We start from the raw sequence: 15,376 nt of genomic DNA on the forward strand, positions 1-15,376 counted from the left end.
GCCTGCTTGGCACACTTTCCTCATTCCTGAAGAAGGGCTCATGCCCGAAACGTCGATTCTCCTGCTCCTTGGATGCTGCCTGACCTGCTGGGCTTTTCCAGCAACACATATTTTCAGCTCTGATCTCCAGCATCTACAGTCCTCACTTTTTCTCCTTCCTCTATCTCCATAATTGTCCTTATTTAGATTTAAGATCTTAATTTCAGATTCCACTAACATTTTTACAAGTTTAGTGAAAGATTGTATGGCCACTATTCTCAAGTCTTTTACAAGATGATTACTAGGCATTTCTCATTGCATAATACTAAATCTAAAATAGTGAGTGCCTTGTATTTCATGTGTTAAATGCTGGATTAGAAAGTATGTCCCAATTTACTGGAGCTAAATAGGTGTCAGCATAAAATTCATTGAGTCACGTGAATGATGAAACTGGCAAATGTACTGCAATGCCTCCAAATGAAGATCTAAGTAGGAAATGTGTTCCAAATGGTGCAAAGGTGGATATAGGAGATAGTGGGGTTGGTAAGTGAGAGGGGACAGATCCAAAGACACATCACTGATTTTGGAACTTTTGATAGCTTAATGGAATGCTGGTCTCTTGCATTATCTTGGAGGAATAATCACTTCCTTCGCAATTGTCAAAATTTTGGAACACCTTTCAAAGGATACCAGCGCTGGAGATGCTACCTTTAACAGACATCCACATCCAGTTGTGAGCGGAGGTAAGATTAAAGTACTGAGCAATCCTCAGCACCACACTTGAATGCTTACTCTCTTTGGAGAGAGTGCAGTACACAGAACTTCGTTTTGTGCTTAAGACTTAACAGTAATTAATTTTTTAAAATTTTTTAAAAATATAGCTGAAATAGTGATTTAATTGAATTAAGGTGTTACGGTAATGGTCTATTTTTGCTAGTTGGAGTTTAGGACTAGGGACTATTTTTAAGAAAAACTAGTTTTTCAAGAGTAAAAGTCTGGAAACATTTCTATGTAAGTGACAACTTGGAACTAATTTAACAGAATATAAAACATAGAACAGCACAGTACAGGTCCTTGCTTCTTTGTGCTGACCTTTTTATACTACTGTAAGATCAAACTAACCTAAATACCCTTCAATTTACTATCCTCCGTGTGCCTATCCAAGAGTCACTTAAATGTCCTAATGTATCTGACTCTACTACCATCGCTGGCAATGCATTCCCCATTGCCACACACATCATTTACTGCTTCCGCTGCACCCGATGTGGCCTCCTCTATATTGGGGAGACAGGCCGCCTACTTGTAGAACATTTCAGAGAATACATCTGGGACACCCGCACCAACCAACCCAACCACCCCGTGGCTCAACTCCCCCTCCCACTCCACCAAGGACATGTAAAGAAACGATCTCTGACATCTCCATTAAACCTTCCTCCAATCACCTTAAAATTATGCCCTCTTGTGAGAGCCATTTCTGCCCTGGGGAAAAAGTCCGGCTATTCACTCTATCTGTGCCTCTCATTATCTTGTACACTTCTATCAAGTCGCCTCCCATCCCTATTTGCTCCAATGAGAAAAGGCTTAACTCCTTCAACCTTAAGACATGCCCAAGTCCAGGCAGCATCCTGGTAAATCTCCTGTGCACCCTTTCTGAAGCTTCCACATCCATTCTGAGGCAATCAGAATTGAACACAATATTCCATGTGTGGTCTAACCAGGGCTGTCTCGATCTACAGCATAACCTCATGGCTCTTAAACTCAGTGCCCCTGCTAACAAAAACCAGCACCATATGCTTCCTTAACTACCCTCTCAACTTGGATGGCAACTTTGAGGGATCTATGGACATGGACCCCAAAATCCCTCTGTGTTCCTCCACACTGTCAAGAATCCTGCCTTTAACCCTATATTCTGCATTCAAAGCTAACAATCTAAAATTAATCACTTCACACTTTTTTTTTCAGGCTGAACTCTATCTGCCACTGTATCAGCCCAGTTCTGCATCCGTCAATGTCTTGTTGCAACCTTCAACAGCCCTCCACACTATCCACCACTCCTCTGACCTGCATGCCATTGACAAACATATTAACCCACTCTCCACTTCTTCATCTAGGTCGTTTTTTAAAAATCACAAGAGATCCCTGCAGTATACCACTAGTCACTGATCTCCAGGCTGAATACTTTCCGTCCACTACCATCCTCTGTCTTCTATGGGCCAGCCAATTCTGTATCCAGACAGATAGCTCTCCCTGTATCCCATGCCTCATTACTTTCTAAATGAGCCTACCATGGGAACCTTATCAATTGTTAATCACTTCACAATTTATTACTGATTTTTTTCCCAAAAGGTTTGAGATGGGGCAAAACAGACCAAAATTTTGGATTTGGATGAACCATATCCTATTGCCTCAGGTGACTAAATGGCCTGCTATTGTTCATGTGCTCTTATCCACATCTAATACCTCTGAGGACTGTCTGAACCTGACCCTTTAAGGAACTATTTCCTTGATGTTCCCCATAATTCTTGGTGTAACATTGCTGCTAGAGATTTCTGGGCTTGTTTGTTGTAGTTGAAGTACATAACGGACTTTTGAGGTTTCTGCGGCCCAAGGAGCTGATGCTTTTCAGCCATCTTGCGTGTTTTGCTATTATGTAGTGCAAGCATCCAGCTCTTGATGGTTAAAAGGTTACAACAGATGTGTTGAACAGACTTATTGATCACTGCTTCAGTGTTCACCAAGTCCTTCCTCCAGTTTACACTGGAATACATAATTAAAAAAGAAAGGTATTGGAATGAAACTAAAACAGTAAGCCAAGATAAATTTAATGGGAGCTACTGGACTAATTGCATCCAATAATTGGTGCTACAGTGCTGATTAGACTTGTCATTAAAATTAATGTTATGTGGTAGCCTTGCTTTTTGTGGTTTTTGTAAAGCCAACTTAAATTGTTTAATAGCATCATGATAAAAGACCACTTTTTTTTTAAAGTCACAAACAGGAATTTGTCTTCTGGGCTGAATTTCTTAATTAGAATGAAGACTGGGACTTGTAGTCAATCTGAGGGTATTCAGGAACTGAGCAAACAGCAATGATGACTGGGGGGAAAATTGAGAAACAAATGCAAGATGACAAAAACACTATTCGACGACTCACTGCTTTCTTTCTAAAGTTGATTTTATTCTGTTCCAGTTGAACCAACAGTCACTATCCGACCTAAAGCCTCTCAACATTCCACACAGTCAGCTTTGCTCTCGTGTCATGTCACTGGATTTTACCCTCCTGAGATTGATGTCACGTGGCTGAAAAATGGAGCACCAATTCCTGATGGTGTCATCAACACTGTCCTGTTATCAGATGGTGACTGGACCTATCAGGTGGAGGATCTCCTCCAGTACCAGCCAGTGTCTGGGGATAAATACACCTGTCGTGTGGAACACAGCAGCCTGAGGGGGCCCAGGAGTGTGGATTGGGGTAAGAAGTGAATCTCAACTAGTACTGCTTGAATGAGTTTCAGGAATTTATACACGTTTGTTTTGTCTCTAGTCAAAAATCTACTGTTCAATCACATCTTATGTTCTGATACATTCAAAGTACAGCTAGCTCAGCTGGCTGGATTGCTGGTTTGCAGAGCAGTCTGATGCCATCAGTGTGGATTAATTCCAACCACTGATTTGGGGTTACTATGAAGGACACACTTTCTCAGCCTCTTTTCCTTGCCTGAGGTCTGGGGGCCCTCGGGTTAAATCAGCACCAGTTGCTTCTCTGAGAGCAGCCCCTTTGGCCTGGCAAGACTATGGTGACACAACTTGAATTCTTGATCACTGACCTTCCATGTCATCCAGTTTTGCTCTTCCAGTTAATAACTTGCCTCTGTACTTTAATGTCTAAATGTTTTAAGAGGACTATCTTCCCTCAGTGCTATAGCCAAATTAGTTCTGTACACTGGGAAACCCTGTAGGAAATAAGTGTATTGTAAAATGCATGATCACAGACTCAAAGTTTGGGAGGAGATTTGTAGCTTGGGTGCTCGTTGTTGTGGTTCCGTTCGCCGAGCTGGGAATTTGTGTTGCAGACGTTTCATCCCCTGTCTAGGTGACATCCTCAGTGCTTGGGAGCCTCCTGTGAAGTGCTTCTGTGATGTTTCCTCCAGCATTTATAGTGGTTGACAGACTGGGAAAATAGTCAAATCCCATTAAAGTCAGCATGGAAAGGCAACTCCTGCTCACAAATTAGTGGAAATTTTGAGTGTAGAAATGAGGATGCTGTGTATTTGGATTATCAGAATGTTTGAGATCCCTTGTTAGTGGGTAAGGTTAAAGCACATGGGATAAAGGGTAATCTATTGGTATCAATTGTGAATTGATTACTAACAGAACAGGAAGAAAAGTCACTCTTCCAAATGAGTGACTATTGGAATACCACAAGGATCAGTGCTTAGACCCAAACTATTCAGATGTATATAAATGATATGGTGAGGGATCTGAATGCAACAGTTTAATCTAAGCATAGAGGATTAGTTGACTGACAGAAAGCAGTGGGGATAAATCAGTAACTGGTGGTGTGCCTCAGGGATCAGTGGGACCGCAGTTAGTCACAATTTATATATGACTTGGAGTTTGGTATCATATGTGTCCAAGTTTGCAGATGACAGAGTTCAAAGTGTACAGAGGACAAACTTTGCAGAGGAGCATAATACTTTGAATGGGCAAAGGTCTGGCAGATGGAATACAATATTAATGTGACATCTCTTTTGGTAGAAGTAACAGTAAAAAGAATTATGACTTGAATAGTAAAAAAATTGTAATTATGCTGCTGTGCAGAGGGCGCTGGGTGTCCTTGTACATGAATCACAGAAGATTGGTCTGCAGGTACAACAGGAATTTTGCCCTTCATTGCTAAAGGGGATTGAGTTTAAAAGCAGGGAGGTTGTTGCCGCTATACAGGGTGCTAGTGAGGCCACACCTGGAGTACTGTGTGCAGTTTTGGTCTCCTTACTTGAGAAAGGATATACTGGACTGGAGGAGGGTGTAGAGAAAGTTCATAAGGTTGATTCTGGAATTGAGGGGGTTGGATTATGAGTAGACTGGGATTATATTCATTGGAATTCAGAAGAATGAGGGGGATCTTATAGAAACATAAAATTAGAAGGGAACAGATAAGAGACATGGACAGTACTTTTCCACTGGTGGGTGAAACTAGGACAAGAGAGTGGAGCCTCAAAATTAAGGGGAGCAGACTTTGGACTGAATTGAGAAGGAACGTTTTCACCAGAGGGTTGTGAGTCCATGAATTCCTTACCCACTGAAGTAGTTGACATACTTCAGTAAATGTTTTTAAAGTAAGATTTTTTTAACAATGAATTAAGGTATACAGAGGGCAGTGAAGTGGAGCTGAGGCCACAGGATGATCTTGAATGGTGGAGCAAGCTTGAAGGGCCAGATGACTTACTCTTGCTTCATGTTAATGTTCAAGAGAAAGGTAAATATTTTAAAATCAAGGTATCAAATGGTATGGGGAGAAGTGGGAATATACCACTTGTGATAGTGGATCAGCAATGATATTAAATGGTGGAGCAGGCTCAAAGGGCTGAATGTTTGTTTCTGTGACCTACTTGCCATCTGGAGCCTTGTGCAGATTGAGAATTCAATTCCCTCAGACTTTACTCCTCCCTTCAAATAAGCTTGTAATTAAACTCCAAATTAAGTTATTTCTATTTGTCTCTTTACTCTATGGATATTTTGACCACTTCACTGCTCTCTTTTCATTGTATTGAGCCTGTTTAAATCTGGTTTTAGTCTCATAGGTATCTCCTCATGTGCCTTTGTTGCGACTTTCTCCCATATTCTGTAAAGCCTAAGTAAAATCTCCTCTGTTCGTGTTAAACTTCTTTTCCTGATTACTCTTATGCAGTTTGAAAATTTAAAAAGAAATGTGAACCTTAAATTCACTTCTCTCTGCTCGTGGACATTTCTGGCATTGATATTTTTTGTCCAAGTTCATCTTCCTTTGTCTTCTGCTTTTAGCCACTTTTTAATTTGCTTTTGCATGTATATCTACTTTGCATTTACTTCACTGTGTTGCTTTGCTTCGTTGTGTAATTCCTTATCCTTTTCCAGTTTGGCTTGTTGCCATCCTCGTGGAAAGATTAAATCTTTTCATTCCATTGGACATTAGCACCAGTTCTGGGGAAAACAAACTCCAAAGGTTTCCCAATCTTCCTATTTTATTTGTAGCCTACTTTTTAAAGACACTTTCCCAACTGCTTTCTTACAATTTAGTCCCTTTCTGTTTCACCAGTTCAATATGTATTATTGCCCTTTGACCATGTTCTTTTTCCTCCCTGAGAGTCAAAGGACTTGAGCTTGATGCAAAAGTTGATGCTCAACATTCTTGCGAAACCTTCTATTGCTGAATTGCAAATAGACTCCTCCCCTCATCACACCAGTTTCTTTTAAATGTCACTGAATTGCTCCCTAGCCCTGACCAGTGAACTTTCACAGGTGCTTTGCTATCCGTTCTCTCTGGACTGACAACCCTCAAACATTTGTTCTGGAAATCTGTCTCCAGTTTCCCTTTGCTTCAGATGTCTCAAGTATCTTACACAGCTTTTGACTCCATTAACATCTCCTCTATTCTCTCAATCTAAAATAAGCCAGAACCTTTCATTCTTCTGCATTCTGACAAGGAATGAATTATTGATAAGGTAAACATCAGTTCCAATTAAATTACTCTACTTTTTCATCCTCTATTTCCATATTGTTAACATTGTCCTCCAGTAACAAGATCTCAATAGTCTGTTAATGGCTGAGATTACTGCATGAGGAATTTCTAAATGCTCACTAATCCATATATTTTACGCCATCTATTTTACATCGTTCCAGTCCAGGCCACTTTTTTTTAATGGATGTAAAATAGAAATTCTGGCAGTATTTGTGGAGAGATAACAGTTAACATTTTGGGTGCAGTTCTGGAGAAGGGTCATGAGCCAAAATGTTAGCTCTGCTTTCTCTTCACAGATGCTGCCAGACTTGAGTTTTTTTTCCAGCAATGTTTTTGACTTCCAGCATTCACAGTTCTTTAGGTTTTTCACTTTATTGGATTGTTTAAGTAATCTTTGTATCCAAATTTCAGTTTTCCAACTGTCTGAGATCTAGAATTCTTCATGTTGAATCTCAATTTCACAAGGAATTGTGGATCTGTCTCTTGTTAAAATGTAGTCCCATTTTGTTAAGACCCCATAACCTTGCTAGAATTAGTCTTGTGGGAGTGGAATGAGGACAAGCTGCTGGAAATCTAGCAGTGAGCAAAATACACATTTCCAGTACTTTTTTTCCTGTGCTCATTGCTTACAGTTTGATTTTTGTTCATCCACCTCCTTGCTGAAGCCACTGTTCCACAATGGCCTGAGGAGCTGAGAAAAATCAGTCAAATATGAAGACTTAACCAGGGAATGGATTCTAGTTTGTAGCTGCAAGTTCAGTATCACAGTTGAACATTTAGTGTTGCTTTGACACCTGGATTGTTTTATTTGGACAGAAGTACAGAACGTCTCTCTATCAGAGAGACACAAGATCATTGTTGGAGCCCTGTTCTTTGGGATTGGACTGATCATCTTACTAGCTGGAGTGATAATGAGATTAAAGAGTGCTAAAGGTGAGACTTTTCCTGTATCTTGAGTGTGGGACATTGCTGCCTTTGGTTGTTTGGGGCTGAGTCTCTACACAACAATATTAGCAGTTTAATACACCATGCTGCACTCAATGTGATATTTACTGTGTGCATCCTTTATCATCTATTGATCAGTGCAGTGAGCATAGTGTTGTGGCTGTACAGGGCATTGGCTAGGCCACTCTTGGAAAACTGCATTTAATTCAGCCTCCCTGCTGTAGGAATGTTGTTCAACTTGAAAGGGTTGAGAAGATTTGAGGAGGTTGCCAGAATTGGAACATTTAGGTATACAGAGGCTGAATAGGCTGGGGCTGTTTTCCCTGAAGTGTCAGAGGCTGAGGGGTGACATTGTATAGGTTTACAATATCATGAGTGGTGCGAATTGGGTGAACAGCCAAGGTCTCTTTCCGAGGGAGGGGGAGTCTAAAACTAGAGAGCATAAGTTTATGGTGGGGGGAAAGATATGAAAGGGACCCAAGGGGCAACTTTTTTTCATGCAGAGGGTGGTACATGTATGGACTGAGCTGGCAGACAAAGTAGTGGAGGCTGGTACAATTACAACATCTAAAAGGCATTTAAATGGGTACATGAATAGGAGGGGTTTAGAGGGATATGGGCCAAATGGCACTAGATTGATTGAGGATATCTGGTCGGCATGGAGGGGTTGGACCGAAGGATCTGTTTCCATGCTGTATAACTCCATGTCTCCATAAAGCTTACTCCATTTAAGATAGCTGCTGAACTTGGGAAATGCCAAGAGGTAACATCATTACCACTAGTACGGCAAAGTTCTCACTGAGGTTTTGAGGTGGCCTTGTTATTGGTGTAATGCTTTTTAAAGTTGCTTTAGACAGGAAATATGGCTGGGAATTTTTAACATTCCAGATCAAGAAATCTTTTCTGGCACAGTGGACAAATTCATCAAACTTAAATATTTTAGGTGGGATATTTCCAGGGCCTTCAAGTGCAATGGGCTGAATGTATAATGGACTATAATCTAGGAAACATTAATGTCATCCAGTTCCAATTACATTTACCTTAATGTGAAGCAGTTGCAAATCCTGTTTGCTAGCCATGTCATACTATCCAAATGTTCAATTTATCTCTAGGACACTTAACCAGGGTAACTATAAATCCATCTAGCTGACCTTATTTTAACTGATTCTTCCTTTAGAATAAAAACAACTCAGTCTTTAAATACATTTTCTCTCAAGACATTGCAAAACCTTATTTTTAGTGCTGAACAGAGACCTCTGAGGAAATGTGTTCTGAAATGTGGTTACTGTTGTACTGTAGCATAACTTTAAACAGTTCTGAGGAAGGGTCACTTGACCTGAAATGTTATCCGAGTCTGATGGATGGCATGGTAACAGACCCTTTAGTCCAACTCATCCATAGTGACCACATATCCTAAATTAACAGTCCCATTTGACCCATATCCCTCTAAACTGTTCCTATTCATATACCCATCCAGATGCCTTTTTAAAATGTTATAACTGTACCAGCTTCACCATTTCCTCTGGCTCCTAGTTCTGGACTCTTTCTCCCCACCCCCCCAAAAAAAAGGAAAAAGCTTTTTTATTCTATTTACCCTATCTATGACCCTCATGATTTTATAAACCTCTAAGGTCTTCCCTCAGCCTCCGACGCTCCAGGGAAAACTGCCCCAGCCTATTTGGCTCCTCCCTATAGCTCAAATCCTCCAACCCTGGCCACATCCTTGCAAATCTTCTCTGAACCCTTTCAGGTTTCACAGCTTCCTTCCTTCCTATAAGAGGGAGACTAGAATTGCACACAATATTCCAACAGTGGCCTAAAGCCTATTTGGCTCCTCCCTTTAGCTCAAATCCTCCAACCCTGGCCACATCCTTGTAAATCTTCTCTGAACCCTTTCAGGTTTCACAGCTTCCTTCCTTCCTATAAGAGGGAGACTAGAATTGCACACAATATTCCAACAGTGGCCTAACCAATGTCCTGTACAGCCACATGACCTCCCAACTCTGATACTCAATGGTCTGACCAATAAGAGACCATACCAAATGCTGCCTTCTCTATCCTATCTACTGGTAACTTCACTTTCAAGGAGCCAAGAACCTGCACTCCAACAACACTCCCTAGGACCTTACCATTTAGTGTATAAGTCTTGCTGAGATTTGATTTCCCAAAATGCAGCACCTCGCATTTATCTAGATTAAACTCCATCTGCCACTTCTCAGCCCATTGACCCATCTGATCAAGATCCCATTGTACTGAGGTAAGCTTTGCTGTCCACCACACCACCAATTTTCATGTCATCTATAAACTTACTAACTATACCTCCAATGTTCACATCCTAATCATTTATATAAATAATGAAAAGCAGTGGACCCAGTGCTGGTCCTGTGACACACCACTGATCACTGGCCCTTCAGTCTGAAAAGCAACTCTCCACCACCACCCTCTGTCTTCTATCTTTGAGTCCGTTTTATATCCAAATGGCTAATTTTCCCTGTATTCCACGTGATCTATCTTTGCTAACGAGTCTACCAGGAGGAATCTTATCAAACTGATTTCTTGTCACAGATGCTGAACCTGCTGAGCTTTGCCACCAACTTGTGTTTTTGTTTGATTTACAGCAACCACTGTTTTGATTTTAACTTAACTAACATCAGAACAGATTCTGTTTAAGGGGTAAGGTTTCATCATGACAGATAAGACTAGATGATCTTCAAACTAGTGTTAGGACATTCCTTGCCATCTGTCTGAGGACCGACTGAGCTTAAATTTCAACATCTCCTCTAATCTACTGTAAGATGCAGGCTAGCATTCCAGTGGAGTACCAGACTATTTTATATTCAAGGTGTGGGGCTTGCAACCCTAACCTTTTTAACTTGGGTAACCTAACCATGTTGATTTCTCTTCCAGCTATCCTGGACTCCAGCAATCATGGTCCACGTAAGTATATCAGCCAAGAATAAATTTTGTGGGAGGGATGCACTGAGGGTTCTGTTCTGACAAATAGTGTGACTGTAGTATTCCACTTCTAGAATTAACCCTGACAGTAAAATTCCTTCTGTATTGCAACTGTATTGTCCCCATCCCAGGTTCATTTCACATTAACCTTCACTGCTAGTCAGTGTAACTTGTGCACTAAGGTTTTAAATAAAAAACCTCATTTCCTCATTTAAATAAAAAATCTCAGTCTCATTAGCAGGCATCTTTAGTTTGGGAGCCTCTGGAATTTGCTGATAGTCAGGAGGATTGTTAGGATACAGCAGGATATAGATCAGTTGGAGGCAAGGGGAGAAAAATGGCAGATGGAATTTAAGCTGGACAAATGTGGGTGATGCATTTTGAAAAGGTAAGTACAGGTGGAAATTATACAGTGAATAACAGAATCCTTAGGAGTATTGATAGGCAGCGGGATCTGGGTGTGCAGGTCCACAGATCACTGAAGGTGGCTGTGCAGATACTTAAACTAATAAAGGCCAATGGCATGCTTCTCTTCATTAGAGGGGGCACTGAGTATAAAGAGACAAGTTTTGCTGCAGCTTTATAGAATTTGGTTAGGCCACACTTGGAATATTGTGTACAGTTCTGGCCGTCACAGACAAAGATGTTGATGCTTTGGAGAAGGCATAGAAGAGGTTTACCCAAAGAGTATGGGGGATTTTAGTGATGGATAGACTGGGTTTGTTTTCACTGGAACCCAGGAGGTTGAGGGGCAACCTGATAGAAGTTTAAGATTGTAAACAGCATCGTTAGTGGAAAGTATAAGACTTTTTTCCTCAGGGTGGAGGGGTCAATTACCAGGGACACTGGTTCAAGGTGCAAGAGGGAGATGTTTACAAGAGATGAGGCTATAAAGTGCTGGCAAAGGAGGTGGTGGAGGCAGACACAGTAGCAGCATTTAAGAAGCACCTGGATGAATACATGAATAGGAAGGGAACAGAGGAATATGCATGTGAACACTTTCTTAGTATGGAAGGGCAAAATGTGTTGGCACAGGCTTGGAGGGGTCAAAGGGCCTGTTCCTATGCTCTATTCTTTGTTCAAAGTATGATACAATCCATCACATGAATGTTGTAGAACTCCACTGCACCCAATTTGTACAAAAACTGGCATTGCTATCCCATACTGAGCATAATGGTAAACTGGTTCAGTGCAGTTTGTTGGGTTAATGGTGTATGTCGAGATTGTCTTGTATTTTCTAACTCTGGTAATTTGTTTCAGGTCTGATGGGTCCAGCTGTCAGCTAACTTACCTCTGGGAGAATGTGTTCAAGACATTGGAATAAATGACTTGATTAAATGACAGAATTAAACCGCTAAAAATGCATCAAGATTCCTCCTGACTCTCTAACTATAGCTTACTGGGTGCAAGGCTACTTTTCCTTTTTTACGATGTTTAAGATTAACTTGAAGCAACGTTGAGATTTTTATGCTGTAGTATCTCATTGCACACATCCCTATCATCTGGTTCAATGACTAAACGTGTTGAAATTAAGAAACTGGGATAAGTGCTGGGTCCATTCTGTGTCTCTACTTTCAAAATATGCACTTATTAAAAACTCGTCAGATTTTCAGCATTGGCCTGGATTATCATTGAGTTGGGGAGATGCCATGAATGGCTAAAAATGGCAACAGGACCAGATTTCAGAATTTCTGACCACTTGATTGGATTTTTGATTTTCAGCAGTGCTTAAGGGTGTGTGCAGGTTTGGGTCACAATCCCACAGTTTACCTGACCTGCTCTACAATACAGATAGCCACAGCCTAGTTCTTTCACTCAACTCAATGAAAATTGCAGATGATGGAAATGTGTTGCTGGAAAAGCGCAGCAGGTCAGGCAGCATCTAGGGAACAGGAGAATCGACGTTTCGGGCATTAGCCCTTCTTTCCTGAAGAAGGGCTAATGCCCGAAACGTCGATTCTCCTGTTCCCTAGATGCTGCCTGATCTGCTGCGCTTTTCCAGCAACACATTTCCATCTCTGATCTCCAGCATCTGCAGACCTCACTTTCTCCTCAATGAAAATTGCAGTTTATGTAGAGTCATGGTTCATGGCACCTATCATGAACCGTACTCTGCCTAGGGTGGCTGTTTTGAAAGGAAAGTTCAAAAGCTCATCATGCCTCCCATACCAAGCTATTGCCCATTCATTTGTTGTAGACTACAGAACCAATACATTCTGTAGTGAGGACAATTTAAGAAATGCATTGAATGTTTAATGTAGACCCCAAACATCCATTTGGAGTGCTGAAACAGCTAATCCCTGAGTAAGTGTTGCTTGACTGATAGCTCTGGATCTCTGCACAATTCAGATCAATGTTTGAGCACAAGGTTTCAAATACCTGGTGAGTTGTTATTGATAGGGTCAGTTTTTAAATGTGCTATTTTCACTAGTTAGGAATTTGTCAAGTCTCACTGCCTTACTAAAATGAAAGTCCAGGCCTTTATCTATAAATGTATGCAAATGCTACAATGGATATTTGTCATAGAAAAATTTGATTAAAATTCAATTTTACTCAGGTCTGCTATTGTTGGTCCTTTCCTACAACAACTGTAACAAAACTTGACTGGCTTTTCATTTCTAATTACTTTTGGGACTCTAACATCAAAGCATGGGAAAAGATGAGTTTGGCTCTGAACTCAGTTCCTGTTGTGCATTGTATATTCCATTGTGCAGAATGAGCTATCTCAGGGTAACGAAGAGGCATTTTTGTAATTAGTCTAAAGTATGTGATTACTCAATGAGGTGCATATGTAGCTAGAGCCATTGCTTAGTGTTAGTGACAATGGATTGTAGATAAAGCAGGCTCCCCTAGTTGGAATCAAACTTTGGTTTCAATAGCAATTTTTATTTAAAATTGCCTATTAGACCAGCCATTCAAGTAGAGAATGAAAGGGTGAAACAAGCTGAAGATGTTGACAAAAGTCCTGGAAATGGAAATACAGATTTGAGGGTCGTGGCAAAGACTATATTGGTGAACCTGTTAGGCCACAGGAGCCTAAGGAGAAAATGCTCCCAAGTTCCTATCAAGCCTATGACATCAATGAAATCTGTCCTTAATTGGCTCTGGAGGGGTTGCAGAGGAGGGTTGACTAGGTTGATTCCAGAGTTGAGGGTTGGCTTATGAGGAGAGAGTGAGTAGACTGGAATTATTATACTCTTTGGAATTTAGAATGAGGGGACTGTCTTATCTATTCCCTTCATAAATTTTATGAATCTATAAGATGGAAGCAAGTAGGTTGTTTCCACTGGTGGGTGAAATTAGGGTTTGAAGCATAGCCTCAAAGTTAGAGGAGCAGATTTGACTGAGTTGATGAGGAACTTCACTCAAAAGGTTGTGAATTTCCTGCCCAGTGAAGCAGTTGAGGATACCTCATTGAATTTTAAGGTAAAGACAGATTTTACAACATTTAAAGGAATTAATGGTTATGGTCAGTCGGTGTGTAAGTGGAGCTGAGTCCAAGAAAAGATCGGCCATGATCATATTAAGCCTGCTCTGCCGTTCAATGGGCCAGGTGGCCTAAACCAGCTCCTATTACTTCTGCTCATAAATTAACGAGTTGGGAAATAATCTTCATCATGACTACAAAGAGGGGCAGGAAATTTGGAATGCATCAGAATGCAAAAGATGAAAGCTGATTATCAGAATGCAGTAGCATTTATCAACTGATGAACTGAAATCTGAGCTGATATCCATTTGAGGAATAGATTGAACTGCCTGAGGAAGTGGTGGAGGGTAGTACAATTACCACATTTCAAAGGCATCTGGGTGGGTATATGAATAGGAAAGGTTGAAGAATATGGGCCAAGCGCTGGCAAATGGGAAGAGATTAATGTGCCATATCTGGTTGGCATGGACGAGTTGGACTGAAGAGTGTGTGGCCATGTTGTGTAGCTCTTTGGTTGTAAGATAATAGATCTTAATATTCAAGGGTACACTTCAAAAGGGCAAGAAACTCTAAAACAACCAAGGACAGGCAATAAATGCTGGCCAGCTGTGACTCCCACATCCCATGAATAAATAAGTGCCATATTGAGGTGACATTGCTTCTAAAGGTGAGGAATAAGAAACAGGAAAGGTAAGATGTTGCTTTGTGGGTGCAGTTAATAATGTTCATTAACCAACCACACTGGAGGACAGATAGAGGAAGAAATCTGGCTTTGAGGAAAGCTTACCTTGGATGATTTTAATCCAAATTTAAATTGGATTGCCTGGATGAGGAGTTCATTTGTTTTCAGGTTAGTTGTCGAGAGCAGGATATTCTAGCTCTGGTAATGTACAATGAGGCAGGATCAATAAATTACCAACCTCCATAAAGGAGACTCTAGATAGCAGTGATTAAAATTCAGTTTGAGGAATGAAGTCATTAATTTTAAGAGAACAGGCTAGAGTGAAATTAGAATTGAGGTATATCAATAGAAATCAAATATTTGCATGTGACTTTAGGGAAAGGCTGCATCATTCATTGCCAAGGCATTAATAGTATCAAATTGAAAGGAGATGTACTGTTCTGTGCAGGGTCATAATATACATAATAAAAGATAAGATAATATGAAAGCCTGCAAAGAATTACTAGAGCAAAGAGAGAAAAGAAATTAGTGAGAAAGCTAGTAAGAGATGGTTGAATTTTCTCTATTATTCCATGAAAACAGACTACCTGTCATTGGAAGAGAAACAGTAAGATCCATCTGGGAACTTGCAGCCATGCTGGTAATAAGAATTCGACAATAGAAACTGG

The 15,376-nt window shown here is 40.6% G+C and overlaps 1 protein-coding gene across 1 annotated transcript in view; it reads left to right on the plus strand.

Moving 5' to 3' along the window:
- Positions 1-11,960, plus strand: part of LOC122541275 (HLA class II histocompatibility antigen, DQ beta 1 chain-like) — a 17,664-nt gene extending 5,704 nt beyond the window's left edge. Inside the window, exons 3-6 of the mRNA XM_043677895.1 lie at positions 3,169-3,450; positions 7,516-7,632; positions 10,552-10,581; positions 11,860-11,960. Coding sequence (XP_043533830.1) covers positions 3,169-3,450; positions 7,516-7,632; positions 10,552-10,581; positions 11,860-11,885 — 455 coding nt within the window. The 3' untranslated portion in view covers positions 11,886-11,960. The remainder of the gene's footprint in view (positions 1-3,168; positions 3,451-7,515; positions 7,633-10,551; positions 10,582-11,859) is intronic.
- Positions 11,961-15,376: the final 3,416 nt, after the last annotated feature.

Source organism: Chiloscyllium plagiosum, chromosome 37 (assembly GCF_004010195.1).
Source record: "Chiloscyllium plagiosum isolate BGI_BamShark_2017 chromosome 37, ASM401019v2, whole genome shotgun sequence".
Lineage (NCBI taxonomy): Eukaryota > Metazoa > Chordata > Chondrichthyes > Orectolobiformes > Hemiscylliidae > Chiloscyllium > Chiloscyllium plagiosum.